Below are 17653 nucleotides of genomic sequence, written 5' to 3' on the forward strand. Positions count from 1 at the left end.
CATGTTTATCAGAGTATCATTGTTCAGGTTCAGTTTACTTCATTTAGATCCGTGGGATTTGGTTTGCAGTACACGAGGCATCGATCTTGGCACACATTTTACAAAGAACACAGACAATAGACAGACATGATAAAAGTACTTAAGGCTCCAATAACCACTAACACTTAATAGAAAAAACTACATATGTCCAACAATGAAATGTAATCATTGTGTTTAGATCATGTTTAGATATGAATATGTTACTTTTCTAACTCATTGTACCATGATATATGACTTACAGAAAGCACCCAAAACACTTAAAAAATATGCAACCCAACTGGATACTACTGACTTACTATGTACTAGATTGTACTACATTTATCTGACAGAGAAATGTTACTGGTTACTTTGCAGATTCAGATTTTAATCACAAAATATCACAATTAAAATAGTATGCATTATTATTCATTAAACTATCTAGCATTATATCAACATTATACTTACAGATGTGAAGTAAATGTAAGTACGTTGTGCTGATAATTCCTCTCTTTTCACTTGAAGTATGAAGAATGTCCTGCATTCAAATATTTGAATGCAGGACTTGTACTGTGCTGTATTAATGAAGCAGTCGTAGGCCTGCATTCAATCCTCACACACATGCTCACTCATTATTCAATAGCTGAATCTCACTTCTCTTATTTGATAGCTCCTCGGTTGGAACTCGTTATTCCTGCCCCGAGGAGCAAGGATGGAGGAGGGATTTCTGAGGAGCTATGAGCGAGGATACAGAGAGCAGCCTTCCCTGAAGCCGTGCAGCTGAAAGCTGTTGCTAACTCCACCCACACAGCCGACTAATTCGCGTGAAGCTTTAAGGCTCTGACACAACAACCCAACGGCCGACCTTCGGCAGAAAAGGCCAACTGCCTCCCCGAGTTGGTCAAAAAAGTGCCTCGGAACACACCGAAGCGACGCCGACTTGAGCGTACGTTCTGCGCGTAACAGCAGGCAGCGATAATCTATATTGTCGCCCAAAAAATTAAAACCGGCAGCTGATTGGACAAACGTGTCACGTAGGTCTGGCTTCTCCAGAATTTCAAAGCCAGACCTTCGTGGCAGCTCGTTCGGAATACGATCTCATATTTTACGAAAATAGTTCACCGAAACGTGTTTCTAAAAAAACATTTTAAGCGAGAAATAGGCCATGCAGTTGCTGAATCTGTCTTCATTTCAGATTGACAAAGGTCAGTTTAAAAGATTTTCATCAGATTTTGAGAGATTCTAGTCACGCTCATCCCGCTCATCATTTCCGGGTTAGCACTCGTCAGCACTCGTCAGATTGACATTATGGCATGTAGCTACATGTAAATAGTTTTTCCTCGCTGCTGTCGCACCAAGTTCAGCCTCTTGGGGGGAATTGTTGAGTCTATTATAGAGTGTGGTCTAGACCTACTCTATCTGTAAAGTGTCCTGAGATAACTCCTGTTGTGATATGACACTATAAATTTAATGAATTGAATGTCAATGTCAATGTTGAATGGTGCTGCATGATAAGGGATAAGGGAATGTTTTGTCTCAGGACTGTCCCCTTTTGGAGGTTGGTGGGCCAGCAACACTTTAGCATACTTCCCAGAGAGAGAGGCTGAACTAGGCTGTAGTATCTGATGCTTCCCAAAGAGAGAGGGAGGCTGAACTAGGCTGTAGAATCTGATACTTCCCAGAGAGAGAGAGAGAGAGAGAGGCTGAACTAGGCTTTAGTATCTGATACTTCCAAGAGAGAGAGAGAGAGAGAGAGAGAGAGAGAGGCTGAACTAGGCTGTAGTATCTGATACTTCCCAGAGAGAGAGAGAGGCTGAACTAGGCTTTAGTATCTGATACTTCCCAGAGACAGAGAGAGGCTGAACTAGGCTTTAGTATCTGCTACTTAACTTAACAATGCCCATCATATCAGAGGCAGACAGTGATGACTGGACCAGATTTATTTTTTTAAGTCCCAAACTCTGTTTCATCTCTCTGTACTAATCTGCATCCGAACCTTCACAAATCAAACCAGATTAGATTGAAATACAAGTTTAGTGAGGACATCAGCAGCCGTCAGATATCAGATGCAGGTTGTGGCTTGCACACAGGGTGAAGAGCCTCTCCTCAGGCTCCCTCTGGGCGCTGTGGACCACCTGGCACCTGAACATGGAGCCCTGGTCATCCTTGTTGGGGGTGAGTTTGAGAAAACTGAACATGGAGTAGAGGCCATTGATGTTTAGGCTCGGGGGAGTGTTGAAGCAGGAAACCATTTCTCCATCTTTAGTCCAAGTCACTGACACGTCCTCAGGACAGAAGTCTTTGACGCACAGGTGCAGTGTACATTCTTCGTTCAACAGAGGACACAGCGGTTCACAGTCAATGAACATCACATTAGGAGGAGTTCCTGTTCAAACAGACATGGGATACATTCCATAAAACATGTTAAAGGTTGTTACTGTATGTGCAGCATTTTGACCTGAATAAATTGTCACATTTACCCTTGTGTTTATTGTCCTCGGGGCGGGAGGGAGAAGAATAAATGAGTAGAAGGATTTTAAACAAAACATTCTTGTTAGCACCTCTAAATCTGAGGCCATGCTTCTCAGCAGGAAACCGATGGAGTGCCTGCTCCGGGTGAGGAATGAGTCCACGTAACTTTTTTCTGGCCTTTCAACCACATCTCAGCATCTTCCTCAGAACATGGAGTTGTTCAGGAAATAGGCATTAGTTGTCAACAAGTGTTATTGTGTGACCAGAGTTTCACATGATGACAACTGTCTGTCATGAAACCATGAGATGGGGTTGAAAGCTCCCAGAAAAGGTAGTTATATAATATGTAGGCTATGTTTTAAGAATGTTCCATGTTCACATTCTTTCACCTTGAGGTTGGTATTTGTTTTATTTTATATTTTTATTGAAGTTATATTTTAAACCTTTTACCTTACCTTCTGCACAATGTCTTAAATTAAAGCTATTGTGCGTAGTTTCTGCCGCCCCCATGAGGAATTCATGCGCGTCCACATGATACAAGCCTTCACCCCCAAACCCCCCCTCCCTCTCTGCAGTCACAGATTTACTGAAAAGGATTATCTAAATGTACTTTCAGGAAACATTTGGTGCTGCTACCTTTAGTGTTGATATGGTACAGGACATCTTTGTAACCTGGAGCAGGGAAGCTGGAGTGGTAAACACGGCAGGTGTAGACGGCACTCTCGTCCTCTCTGGCCATGACCAGCTCAATCTTACTCCAAACGCTGAAGAGGCGGTTGTGGTCGGAAAAAGGTCCAAAGTGTGTCACGGTGCACACCTGCTCCCCGTCATTCCTGGACCACTCCAGGTCAACGTCCTGGGGGTAGAAGTTCTCCACCCTACAGCAGAGAACCAGCAGCCTTTCCACCTTGGGGATCTGAGGGATGCTGGAGATCTGGAGGAAAGACGGCTCCACTGGAGGTGTGTGAGTGTGTGTGGTGAGAGGAGAGGGCAGTACATGTTATATAACAATACAGAGCACTCTCACTGCTCTCAGCAGCATCATTTCCCACATCGCATTTTGCTGACACTAACATGTTAGCCATGTCAACTTCATAAGATGAAGTGTCAATGTTGTGATTGCAGCTTAACAAAATGTCAGGGGGGGTCGCAATCTGGCCAGCAGCTGACAAATATCCGCACCAAATTATTGAAGAGTCGGACAGACTGATCAACCTCAAGTGATCTTGTTTCAGAAAACACCATACAATGCCAATGACAAGACTGTCCTCCCCAGAACAAACGTCAACACAAGTTGTTTTTTCAAGCAACAATTACGACCTATATTTACGTTTATAGTGGCGGCGCTCTCTAGTGGCCGTAGTAGTTATGACGGAAACAAAGCAGGATGTAAGGTGCCGAAGTATAATAGCGCCAAATTTCCATGTAAGGAGGTAAGCTGGGGTGGTGGATGGGTCAAGCAAACATTGGACTTTCACCCAGGGGACCGGGGTTTATGTCCTGGGGCCTGTTTCACAAAAGCAGAATATATAAATCCAGGATAACTTATAAAGCGAGGCTTGACCTAGTCTAATCTGTGCATCCTGGCTTGGTGCGTTTCACGAAGGCCAAGCCAGGCTGAAGTAATTCAGATAGATGAGCTTCCACGGCTTTCCTCAAAAGACCACAAGGTCGATCACAGATTTACTGATGCCAAAATGGAGAATACGCATTGTACATACTTTATACAGAGTGAGCAGCAGCTTCTTGTGGAAGTATGATGACGTGAAACACATTATTTGTATAAAAAGAAAAGAAACACGGCCGCTGTAATGAAACAGCGAGAGAAAGCGTAGCAGACGATCACGGACCGACTGAATGCGTAAGTAGCCTAAATATATACATTAACTGACCACTGCTCTGAATTGAAACCGTCATAATCATTCCATTCAAGGATTAGGCTACTAATCATTTGCACAAATTAATAGTTGTACTCTTTGCCTTAAAAGTAAGCAGAAGATAATGGTACTCAGGAAATTAACCATAAAGATCAATTTTCTACAACGCTAGAATATGATGCGTAAATATCTCTTTCACTCTGTTTCTCCCTCTCTCTCATGGGCTAAAATATAAATTTCCTAAGTCATATTAATTTCCACTGCTCGCTTTTAATGCAAAGTATACAACTGTTCGTTTTTGCAAATGGCAGTGACTCATTGAATGGTTTCAGTTAAGAGCAGTAGTTTATAAATGTATATTTTTAGACTATCATTCAGTCTGTCCGCTATTATCTGCCTCGCGTTTTTTTAATTTTTTATAGAGGACGATTTTCTTTCTCTACATATTATATGCATATATATATATATATATATATATATATATGGACATAGAAAATAAAGACACTGAAGAAATTGGACTCTAAAATCTAGAAACTATAAAGATAATTAAGTGATAAATTCCATGCACACTGTAAACATGAATGGAACAGAGTATATTCATCAGTTATTTCCCACCCCAGCAAAATATAAGGTCAAAAACCATTGAGGTGTCCTCTCCCTGTTGTTGTTATATCTAGCCTACAACATTAGATAGTTACTGGTCCAGTGAACTAAGACTATAATTTGGGAGGATTGTACAATTAAGATATGTTCTTTAAATTGTACAATCCTCCCAAATTATAGTCCCAGTGTACTGGACAACACAAATTGTGTGCTAAGAATGGTAAATACAATGCACATGGAAGCGGAAAAAAAAAACATGATCCTTATTGTTAAAGAATTTAAAAAAAAATGTAATCAACTAAAATAATTCAAGGTGCATTGGTCAACTATAGAAATGTACAGCATTGTATGTATTGCCCTTAGTAACAGACTTCATTTAAAACACATTTGGAATTTTATCAGCCTTTTCTAATTATCTCAACAACTGCCATAAAATATTCATCAACTTCTAACAACAATATGAACAGCAGTCTTCATACAGCAATATAACAGTAACAATGACTGTCACATGAATAATTATTTTAAAAAAAATAATGGTCACAACTTTAAATAATAACAGTACTTCTTGGTTTTGTGAAACAGGCCCCTGTTTGAAAATGAAAGTAAACAGTAGGGCTGTAGCGATACACTAATCTCACGATACGATACACGATATTCAGCTCACGATACGATATAAATCACGATATTTAGCCAACGATACGATTCGATATAATTTGATACACTTACATTATTTTCTGAAAGATTTAAAGGGGACAGTGATTTTGGTGACTTCTTGTGAGTGTTCCATTTACTTGGATTTAATTAATTGAACTGAAAACATCAATTACACAATATATGTCTCTGACTGGACAGAGAGTCTACAGCTTGCAAATGCTGGACAAAATGAATCAAAGATGTGTTGAGAAAATTAGTTCCATTTATTGAAAGCTTACAAGCCTTTGAAAAGTAAATAAAGTGCAGTATTGCAATTAACAATGGAGAGTTAAAAAGTGCAGCAAGTGGCCTGTTCTGAACAGTTTCTTTGACAGCTTTTTTAGCTTGACACTGAACATATGAGGTAGCCAGTCTAGCCACCAGGTAAGTAAACATAGTACCATGGCTTCTCCTCAGAACACACCGAAGAAACGCCGACTTGAGCATACGCTCTGCGCGTGCGCGAAACGTAATACGTCTCCATAGCAGCTCTGTATTGTTTCCATTAACAGTCTGATTGTTTCCCAGAAAATGAAAACCGGCAGCTGATTGGACAGCGTCACGTGGTTCTTTTTTCTCCAGAAATTCACAGCCAGACTGTCATGGCGGCTTGTTCAGAATACGATCTCATATTGTACTAAAACAGTTCACCGAAACGTGTTTCTTAAAACATTTTAAGCGAGAAATAGGCCATGCAGTTGCTGAATCTGTCTTCATTTGAGATCGACAAAGGTTAGTTTAAAAGATTTTCGTCAGATTTTGAGAGGCTCATCCGCTCGCCATTACCGGGTGAGTCCCGACTGCCCTGCAACGCTAACGGGGGTTAACACGGGGGATTTGAACGGGAGTTATGCATCGATACTCGCGGCTTAAAAAAAAAAAAAATATTGATTTATATCGCAGAATCGATAAAATTGCTCAGCCTTAATAAAGAGCAAGTTTTTTTGTTTTTTTACCTCATGCAACAAACGGAGCTACGTCACGTTCTGCGTCACGTGCGTAACCAGATGTGAAGTAGCGTCTGATTTTAACCCATCTTTTTCTTTTTCTCAATTTAGCTAAGTTTTTGTGCCTAAACATAACCAAACTGTGACTGTTTCACTACGTTAAAGACATGTTTAAAACATGCGACCGTTACGTTTTCTGCTTTAAATATGAGGACGGAAAACACTCCTGTGGGTCATATTGGAGGAACAAACGACCCATATTGCCGTATGGTTTGGAGGACTGGTTGACAGTGACATGAATATAGTTTCTCTTGGAGCTAAAGTTACTCACCTTTCACCTGGACTGTGGTCTTTCTGCTGATGCTCTTGCCCCTGCACAGCACCACACATTGGTATTTGGTCAGGTCTTCATTGACAGTCAGACACACTGTCAGGACAGATGTGTGGTGTGTGCCATCTGACTGGAGACAAGCCTGTTCACTCAGATCCTCACTGACCAACAGGGGATCAGATTCTGACTGGACCACTGAGTCTGCGCTGCTTCTTAATTTAAACCATTTCACTTTGAGCTCCTGCTGTCTTGCTCCTCGGATGGTGCATTTGAGGTCGGTCTGCACCTGAGCATATATGATGCTGGGTTGGCTGATTTCAGAAACACTTGGTGGAGCTGTGGAGAGAGATAGAGATACAAGATATTGCACAATTAAGACAATCAGTATCAATCAAGTATTTTAGTACACATAATGACAGATTCACACATTTTTCTTTTGTTTACAGTAAATAAATAACAAATACAAATCTTAAAGTAAAGTTCATAAAGTAACTTTCTTTGCATTCATTTGATTCCCAATCAAGATACACTGGTAATAATTGCTTTCCGTTGTTAATATGTACTTAAAAACAGTTCTGAAATGCAAAATAATAGAATTTTAATCCTGTGATAAAATATGCGATTAACTATAGAAATTCAGCGATTAATCGCGATTAAAAAAATTAATCGTTTGACAGCCCTAGTTATGTTATATGTTAAGTTTTGTTTCTTCCCACAGAACCAAGCAAAGGCAAGATAATGCCACCCCGGTGTGTGATTTCGTATAGCATCCTGGTATTCCCGGAGCTAAAGAGGCAGAACGTGTCAAAGGGCTGTCACACAAACGAGACAGAAAATAACTAGTGGCAACAAAGCCCGACAATGGCGTCGCCTCACGTCTCTTCAAGTCGCCTGTGTCTTGGCTAAAAAGTTGCACTTGAACACACGACAAAGACTACAGTCGATGGCCAACGTTTTTTTAATACATCCATGCGGCCAACTAGCATGAACGCCTGCGTGAGAGAAATACTCTAAGCTATGTAAAATAGACAATTCAGCATAAATGTTGCAGGGCTGACGGAAGGGTGACTGGAGAGGACTGCACCTTCTAGAACTACTAAAACTACTCAACTTAAGGTCAAGGAAAATATTCATGAAACATTATAATGATCTTATGACGGCCAATGTCAAAACAACCACTTATGACAGTTTAATGTGATGCTAACTCATAAAGCTAAATCGTTTCTTTAAGTTTGATAATTGCCTGCTATGACATATATTTGACAGGTTATGTTGTCTAGGTTAATGTCAAGTTGTCATAACACAGACATCTCAAACAATTTCAACTTTGAACCATTCATAGCCCATGTTCATGAGAGGTGTCATGTCATAGTTATGACAATGTCATGTCAGTCATCATGAAAGCCCTTCAAGTAAAGTATTACCAAAATATTTATGTATAAATTAATTTGATGAAATTGTAGCATTGCATTGAATCAGGTTAAGATCTACCTCCGACGTGCCGACAGTTATACAATAAATGTGATCCCTCAAACTCCATCACATCCACACTGAGCTGTTCACTCTCAGTTCAATGTCTCAATATGTTCAGTCGAGCTGTAATTAGATGCAAGACATACCTTTACAGAAATACCTGTAGAGAATCAACGCGCCTCCAATGACAGAGGTGACCAGCAGCAGACTGATGACACTGGTGACAGCTATCAGTGTGACAGCACTGTAAAGAGGCTGTGATGGAGCTGCAGGGGAAAGGATTTAAGAGATCCATATAGTATATGTGTAATTTAAGTATGGATAATGACTGGAAGAAAAATTAAATCCTACCCTGAACAGTCAGTGTAACAGATCTGCTGTACGGCCGGCTGTAGGTCTGGTGCTCCACCTGGCAGATTATGTGTATCTCTGCATCTTTCACTGCTGACGAGTGCAGTGTGAGGCCACTGCGAATACTGTAGGTGCCATCTGGATTGTGAATGGCCATTTCGGTGCAGACACGGGAGAGGTGGCTGGCACCTGCGTGGACAATGTGGGAGCCATTTTGGATGTACCATGTCACAGCAAGTTTCTCTGGATAGAAACCTGTAATGTCACACTGTATGGTCTTCTCCTCCCCCTCTGTCACTGCTGCCTTTTCTGGGAGAAACACTGAAGGCAGAGCTGGGGGAGTAGTCAAAAACAGTACATTTTTTTTAGTAAGGTTTTACTCTGTAAATTCTACAACACACATTCATGCACCATATAACTGCTGTAATGCTTTTTTCTGCCACAGCCCAATCAATGGCAGCACAGAAATTAGCGACAAGCTAACTTTGGTGGACATACTGTAATGGAGCAGCTAAAGGGACTGAAATGTTAGGAGTTGGTGGAGACCAAAACAGAGATAAAAGAACAGTGAATATTAAACTTGCATTCATGAGGTAAACAGAAACACAACTCCGTGTATAAATAAGCAACTGTTTGCTAATATATTTACTATATATTTATTTATATTTACTTTACTAATAAAAACTTTATACGGTAATTATATAGGCTAACAATATTGTGTTTCATGCTTGTTGTTGCCAAAAAAATGTCTCACAGCTCTCTCTCTCTGTCTCTCTCTTTCCTTCTCCTCCCCAAACCAGTCAAGGCAATTCACTGCTCCAAAGAGTCAGGTTCTGTCTGAGGTTTCTGCCTGTTACTGTAAAAGGAAAGATTTTTTACGCCACTGTCGCTCAAAATGCGTGCTCTTGTGGAAATTGTTGGGTCTCTGACTGTAAATTATAGTGTGGTCTAGACCTACTCTATCTCAAAGTAAAGTTTCCTGAGATAACTTCTGTTATGATTTGACACTAAAAATACAATTTAATTGAAATTGTACAGATGATAATGGTATCAATCTTCTCATTTACCCACAGAGCAAGAAAGCAAATAAATGTATTTCCCCCAAAAAATGATTTAATAATAAACAAAAACACTGGAACCACAACTAGAACTGCAACTGGTTTTAACAGTAAAGATTATTCTGGTGGCACACTCCAGTTTCCATAGCAGAAATCTGACATGCAACTTAAATGACTGCAAGGGGAAAAATCTAAATCATTCGGAAGAACATGTACAATCTTGTGTTAGCGAGAGTATGACTTTTGTATAACCTTTCTCAGTGATCTAACTTAAAGACAATTTGCAATTTTTTTCTAGGCTGGTTAGAGAACATTCTTATTAAACCTCTTTCTAAATCAGTAGCACATCTTGAGCTAGAGCATGTGACACATTAGAGTGGAAACAGGCAGAGGAATACCCAGCACTTCCAGTGAAGTGGTCTCTGTGTAGACCACAGGTGTGATGATTCTGCAGGTGTACAGCCCTTCATCTCTCACAGTCACGTTACAAAGCTGCAGAGAGGCATCACTTTCTAGCAACTTCATTCTATCCACCACAGAGCCATCTCTGCTCCCATGTGCTCTACCATCCTCAAAAGTGTACACAACGCTCTTCTCTGCATGTTTATCCACCATGTTCCACTCAATGGTTAGAGCGCTCAACTCCACCAGCTTGGACAGTTTATCAAACCGGCAGCTGAGAGTCACGTCTGCACCCACCAACACACTGAGCTTCCTTGTCGTATCAGCTGAGGAACCTGGAAACACAAAAGGGATTCGTGCATAAAGGTGGGGACACGTTCGCAAAAAAGAAGACAAAAAACTGTGCAAGAGACAAACACAGAGCTTTCCTTTACAATGTCATACCAGAACAATAAAAAAACAAACTTACCTCTACAGTGCAAAACAATAACTATGAATTTAATCATAATTTTAATATTTTGTAGTTGTTCCATTTGGACTCAGATGTCACATTGCCAGTTCATAATAAAGTGATTACAGTTCAAAGAGATTCTAAAGAGACTGGACTAAGGTTAATGTGGTGGTCGTGTCACCGAACATGTAGAGTAGGGCTTGGCTGGTAAACATTCACCTGACTGCTCGGTACTCATTGTTCTCTAATGCACTTCCTCCTGGACTCTGACCTGTGACTGTTACCTGAACTTTCACAGACTTGGAGTCAGCCGTAAGGTGCTCATGAGAGGGGTCACAACAACCACTTTGTTTGGCCTAAACCTGATACCGGCTTTTAGTTTTGTAAAAGTATTAATGCAGTCAAAAAATATGTACTGATTTAAAATGTCTTCACTGTATGTATTGCCAAGCCATAACACAACTCTAACAAAAATAAATGATCGCTGCTGTGTGCAATTGCTCTTGAAGGAATTGTTGGGTCTCTGTAAAATATAGTGTGGTCTAGATCTACTCTAAGTGTCCTCAGATTACGCCTGTTATGATTTGTCACTATAAATAATAATTTGTTGAAAATTTCATTTCATTTTCCAAAATGTTGAACTATTCCTTTAACACACATAGCTGAATATCTCACATGTATTTCTGCAAAATATAACTGAAATGTTGATACAATTATTGACCATCAGCTGTAAAAGCATTATGCTTTTTGCCTTTACAGTAGTCTCGCTTTGCCAGACCCTCCTCCAAAGCACGCTATAGGAGAATCTGGCTACTCCAAACAGCATTCGGGGATGGGAGGAAAACGTGCTCTGGTTTAATGGCATTTCTTCAAACCAATCAGTATCGTCATGGGCGGTGCTAAACGCCGCTGCAAAATAATCGTGTGAGAGAAAACTCAGATTGGACAGATAGTCTAGCTAGCTGTCTCAATTTACCATGCAGAGATCTGAGGAGCAGTTAACCATAGTCCTCATAAGTCCATAGAATTAAACATTTCAACACAAAGAAAGCGGAGGGAAACGGAAAATACATGCATCCAGCGGAATTTCCTGCAGCACCGGAGCAATCCCTTAAGTGGAACGCGAAGGATATAGACTATCTTTACAGTGACATCACCAATGGAGGTGTGACCACAAGTATGGAATGCTACAAAGCAGAGACGGGAACTGGAGTTTGTGACTTGAGTCACCTTTAAGTCGCACTCACAATGACTTCAGACTCATCCTTAAAAGACTTGAGACTTGACTCGGACTCGAGATTTGGGAATCATGAACAATCTTTATTTTATTTTTGTGGCTCATTAATTAATTAAATGTCTGACAAGCTGAATTCCATTCCCTCCCTTATTACCATGCGTAACATTAGGCATGTGGAGAAAGTGACCACAGATGACTGCTTTGGTTGCCCAAATAAGTCCCTTAAGACTCTCCAGCAAATCCAGAATGCTGCAGCACATGTTCTGACAATAACTAAGAAAATAGATCATATTTCTCCTGTATTAGCTTCTCTGCATTGGCTTCCTGTAAAATCCAGGATTGAATTTAAAATCCCTTCTCTTTACTAAGAGCTCTTCTAGATATGAATTATTGCCCCACTAGAGCACTACGCTCGCAAAATTCAGAGCTACTTGTGGTTCCTAGAGTCTCTAAAAGTAGGATGGGAGCCAGAGCCTTCAGCTACCAGGCTCCTCTCCTGTGGAACCAGCTCCCAGTCTGGGTTCGGGGGGCAGACACTGTCACCACATTTAAGAATAAACTGAAAACCCTCCTCTTTGATAAAGCGTATAGTTAGGGAGTGAGGAGATCCAGAAATGCTTGTTACTAACCTAGCTCTGGGGAGTTTACTCCCCGCAGTCCTTATGTTTCTTTTTCCCAGCATATTTCGTTGGATTAGGATGGCACCAAGATCTTGGTTGCAGCTGTCGCCGTGGTCCTGCTTCACTACACCCTGCTACGCTCTACGGTGCCCAGTTGCGTCCTGCTGAACCTGCTACATCCAGCCATGCCCTGCTGTGCCACGCTACATACTGTAACGTCCTGCAGTGCCATGCTATGACTACTACGACTACCATTTTCTAGTCACTGTTCCATTATCTTTATTGTGACTATTATTGCCTACCAAGAGCCTGGGTCTGGCCGAGGTTTCTTCCTAAAAGGGAGTTTTTCCTCGCCACTGTCGCACTAAATGCTTGCTCTTGGTGGAATTGCTAGAATTGTTGGGAACTTTATAAATTATAGTGTGGTCTAGACCTACTCTATCTGTAAAGTGTCTTGAGATAACTCTTGTTATGATTTGATACTATAAATAAAATTGAATTGAATTGCAGCAAGCCTGAGATCCTCCGAGGATAACGGCAAGGGAGTGGCACTGATTTGGCTCCCACAAAGGATCTGCTGAGCTGAGCAGCACCATAATGGCAATCTGTTGCATTTCCTGGGAAAACCTACAGGAGACTAAGTCTGTCCATGGTTTGTTGTCAAAGCTGCTGTAAGGTGGTTTAATCATTTTTGTAAAGCTCTACTTTTTTGTTTTGCATTCATTTTATTTAATGATTTCCACCAAGGAGGTTAGGATTTCGCCTGTCAGTAGATGCCATCAACTGCCACAGAGTGTCTCTATATGCCACAGGGTATTAGTACAGTAGATGCCCCAAGCAGCCACAGGAGTGCTACAGAGTGTAAAGAGTCATTCTGCTGCTGTATAGATGTCAGTATTCAACAATGCTATTGGCACCCAGTTTGTTTTGTTGGGATACAAAACTATGTATCTTAAAAGAAAAAAAAAACCTGTGTTTGATCCATCCATCCACCTTTATCTCCTGGCTGTTCCTCTTTACACTGCCGGTGACAGGCTTTATCCCAGCACTTTACATCCGGCAAGCAAAACAAACTAGTTTGTACATAAAATTGTGTAAACAGGATTATTATTTTTAATTTATTAAGTAGCCCATGTGTTTTTTTATACATATTTTAATTATAATAAAACAGAGGATTTGTTTCCATTATTGTAATTATTAGTAGTTTATTGAATTTTACCAGATGATAATTGGTTACGTGGGCTACAGGCAGGTTCAGGTTTATGGTTGACCATGTAACGTTACAGGCTTATTAGGTTACCTTACACTGGGTTTGAGAGGCTATGGGGATGTGTTTATTTACAGTAACATTACATCATAAGCTGTCATTAGTTGGAGTCTCTGTGTAATTATACTGTATAATACAGTATTGTTGCAGGCCTAATAATGTTAGTAATATTCTCATGTAATATTCTCCCTGAGTAACCTATATCAATGTTGGGGGGCAAAATACAGTTATTACATTTTAAGGAAAGCTTTGTGTTTTTTTCATGTTACATTGCAATAGCCAGTTTAAAATGATCATATACACAACTAAGCAATGCTGATGCATGCTAAAAGATTGTAGAGTGATGATACAGTACTTGCTATGAATTCCTTAGATAACGCTATGCAGGGTTTTAAGCAGTTCTAATCATACAACGCTCATCACAACCATAAGAGACCGGACTTGGACTTGAGACCAAAGACTTGAGACTGGACTTGGACAAAACGATGCAGCAGTTTTCTGCTTGATTCCGTGTTGAAACCTGAGGAAGGTCTCTGCTGTGCTTTATATGCAATATTAACTGTAAATAAACATGGGCCAAACTACAGTGTTCCAAAACAAAAAGCAGATACTTTGTTCAAAGTTAATACATCCAATTCCAGTTTTTTTTAAATTACGGTGCTGTTTAATGTGAATTGACAGTCAGCGACCTCCAGTGTCTTTATTCCTTAGATCGGTGATCTTAATTATGCTAATTCACAGAACAGGTCAAAAGCCAATGAGCTGCATGTCATTTATGCAGTATGAGAGGCTTAAAAAAGGAACATATCCCAGCAAGCACTGATTTGTTGATTTTTCCAGTTGCAAGATGCATAAAGAACTGAGGTTAGAACAGACTAGACTACAGATCAAGACTACATATGACCATTGTTTCAACAATACGTAGACATGTAAAATCATTTTTAGATGTATTGTTCCAGAGGGATATTTGTTTTCACATCCAGTACACAGAAACATATACATTTGCACATACCAACATACATCTTTCATGTCTTGTTCTGTAGTAAAGCGGCGCAACAGGCACTTGTGTCTCTGTAGATTCTTGGTACATGCTATCACAATATCAGCAATAATAGATGTGAGGACGCTAATGTGTCTTACTAATAAGAATGTAGTCTGACTTTGTATGTAACATTTTTGTAGAGGTGGAGACAGACAGTTCCAAAATGTGCTAACATCATTACAAAGTCACTTTTTATTATATTGTCCTTCCATAAGAAGAAACTTTTTTCTTTTTTCTGTAACTTCTTTTTTTGCACAATAACAGCTTTGTAATTAGAACATACTTTTAGAAACATAATTTCCAGAGAGGTTTGTCCCTTTACACAGCATGGACCATCATCCCACCATTGACCTCTTCCTCCCTCTCAAGCGAACCTCATCAAGCTTTTTAATGACTGCTGACGACTTGCTTGATGCCGCTGCATAGCTCTTCAGCAGCCTCTCAAACAGTGCCTCAGTATTGGGGTGGGTACTGAGGAAAGCCTTCTCTAGCACATATAGGTCCACCCCCTTATCCTCCGGCAGAGCAGAGATGTAACTCAGGCCGAAGTCGATGAGGAAGAGGTTAAACTCCCCATCCTCCAGGCCACATCTCAGCAGCATGTTGGAGGTGGTCAGGTCTCCATGGATGACGTCCTCGTCGTGCATTTTGGCCAGGATCTGGCCCACTCTGTCAGCCAGTCGCTCAAGCTCCTTACAGGAATCAGACCGCTGATTAGATGCGATGTAGTCACGTACAGTCGACGAACCCACGATCTCCTCCAAAAAAATACAGTGGGATGTGTAGTCTACAAAATAGACTACAGGGGCAGATATGCCTGAGGAAGGGGAATGAGGAGAGTCTGATTTAACAAATTGATGTTGTTGGGCTCTAAAGATACAAAGCAACTCCTTATAAGCCTGTGTTGTCTCATATTAAATGATAAGGATGGCATTATCCTTTTTTTCTCTCTTATTCTTCCTTATTGTCAAAAAATCTCAGGCAAAAACGTAAACCAACTATGTGTTAGTGCATCTTTAAGTACTAATAATGGAGGAAACATTGAGTAAATAGTTAATTTGTTTAGGACTATTTTAAGCTATTTTAATATATTAAAATATATTAATACACATTTGGTGTGAGGATTTGGGGCGGCAGGTTTCTAAAATGTGAGGAGTTGCTGCTTTCTCTGTTTCATTTCACTGATGATTTGGGTGATATTCTGATGTTAAGACAAAACAAGCCATTTGGGTCGATGTGATCTAACGTTACAATTTTCTGCGGGCTTCTCACCCGGTCAACCACTTCAGAATCTGACGGGTCACAGATTTTGTTGCACGGTTCGCGGTATACACTCTCGGGTTGAGGTTAGCTGGAGTTAAATAATATCGCTACTTTTATTTAACCGTATTTTATTGGTAAGTATGCTGCTCTGGATCAAGTCCACTCAGACCTCTAAAGTGTGAGGTCCAGACCGGGTCCAGACCAGCAGTGAGAAACTTACCGGCTCTCCGGCAGCGCAGTATGGAGCGGACCTCCTGCACCGTCCTGCGGTGGGTCAGTTTTTCGTCCAGCACTGGGTGTCTGTAGCGTTTCGGGAACCTTTCTTTCACAATAGTCGGCTTTCCTAGAAACTCTGCCCGGTACACCCGGGCTTCTGCTCCTTGTTTTACTAACTCTGCTTTACTGAGGAACTCTGGGAGCGCCATGCTCTTCTTCTGGGCCATGTTTACTTCCGTCGAATTTACTTCCGTTGTTTTTCTACTGTCCTATCCTCGTGCTTCCTCTGCTCTGTTTCTACAGGCTGCCACCTAGCGGCCACTAATGAATACACATCGACAAAAAAAGAACATGTTACCTTGGTCAGTGTATCTTTTGGTCAGTCGATTTTCATTTCATAAACAGGTATTAAAAAACAAAAAACGAATGGTTATTTGATTTTCGTTTTAAAATACAAAATTTGAAACTGAAATACAAGGTGTTTTTTTTTCCTTTTCCTGGTCAAAAGGGGATGCGAGATATTTTAAAATATGCTTGATTCATTTTCTATTTCATATAACAAAAAATAAAATCACTTGAAAATAGAAACGTTTCAGAGACTGGATGTTGTCATTTCCAATGCAACAGCGCCAGTGTAGCTGTAGTATTGCTTTCAGCACAGGCTAAAATGACTTTGGAACATCTATACTGTTAATATTAATATTTACAGTCTATGCTTTGGAACCCTACTCTGCTTGATGATGCTTGAGCGGATTTTTATTTTCTGGGACCGGATGTTGTCATTTCCAAGGTAACAACACCAGTGAACCAGTGTTGCTTTCAGCACAGGCTAAAATGACTTTGGATTCCTACTCTGATGTGATTTTAGACATGGCGAAAAAAAGGTCTGTCATGTGCAGAAATCTCTGTGCGCATATCACAGGGACGTGGGGGTGCAAGAGGATTTTCTGCAAGAAATGTGAGGAGATTTTGCGCTGAAAATGGCTCAAATACGATGTGACTATAGACTGTATGGACTCATCTGACCACGCTGAAGTTAGCTTCCGCTTCGCAGCGTCTGATTCTGTAGTTGAGGGAAACTTGTACCCCAACTTCCTGAGCGACTGATCCTCCGTTTTTTTGCACCTCTTTACATAAATATATATAAATATGGCTATGAAATGCATCCTGAAATGAATAAATGAAGCAATACATACATTAGTCAATATAGTTGACTACGACTACCATTTTCTAGTCACTGTTCCATTATCTTTATTGTGACTATTATTCTTCTCCGGGAACCATCACCTTATCGTGGTGGAGAGGTTTGTGTGTCCCCCAGGGCTGTGTTGTCTG

General features: G+C 40.5%; 1 protein-coding gene across 2 annotated transcripts; it reads right to left on the reverse strand.

Moving 5' to 3' along the window:
• Positions 1-90: 90 nt before the first annotated feature.
• On the reverse strand, positions 91-16575 carry tp53rk (TP53 regulating kinase). Of its 2 annotated transcripts, XM_078249354.1 has the most exons (7): positions 16323-16575; positions 10219-10557; positions 8763-9095; positions 8558-8677; positions 6939-7274; positions 3124-3441; positions 91-2401 (listed from the first exon to the last, which is right to left on the reverse strand). In XM_078249354.1, the coding sequence occupies exons 1-7, from the start codon at positions 16543-16545 to the stop codon at positions 2061-2063; spliced, it is 2010 nt and encodes a 669-aa protein (XP_078105480.1). In that variant the 5' UTR covers positions 16546-16575; the 3' UTR covers positions 91-2060. The 2 variants fall into 2 exon arrangements, with proteins under 2 accessions (XP_078105480.1, XP_078105481.1); XM_078249355.1 differs by lacking the exons at positions 91-2401; positions 3124-3441; positions 6939-7274; ... (1 more) ...; positions 8763-9095; positions 10219-10557 and adding an exon at positions 14439-15656.
• Positions 16576-17653: the final 1078 nt, after the last annotated feature.

This window comes from Sander vitreus, chromosome 4, assembly GCF_031162955.1.
Source record: "Sander vitreus isolate 19-12246 chromosome 4, sanVit1, whole genome shotgun sequence".
Taxonomy (NCBI): domain Eukaryota; kingdom Metazoa; phylum Chordata; class Actinopteri; order Perciformes; family Percidae; genus Sander; species Sander vitreus.

What these genes read in the sequence shown, in the direction of transcription:
- tp53rk (XM_078249354.1), bottom strand. Translation starts at nt 16,545, where the DNA reads ATGGCCCAGAAGAAGAGCATGGCGCTCCCAGAGTTCCTCAGTAAAGCA. An exon ending in CACTTCACTGGAAGTGCTGG is followed by an intron (nt 9,096 to 10,218) that starts GTATTCCTCTGC and finishes CTACTCCCCCAG; the next exon opens with CTCTGCCTTCAGTGTTTCTC. An exon ending in GTACCATATCAACACTAAAG is followed by an intron (nt 2,402 to 3,123) that starts GTAGCAGCACCA and finishes CTGTTTGAACAG; the next exon opens with GAACTCCTCCTAATGTGATG.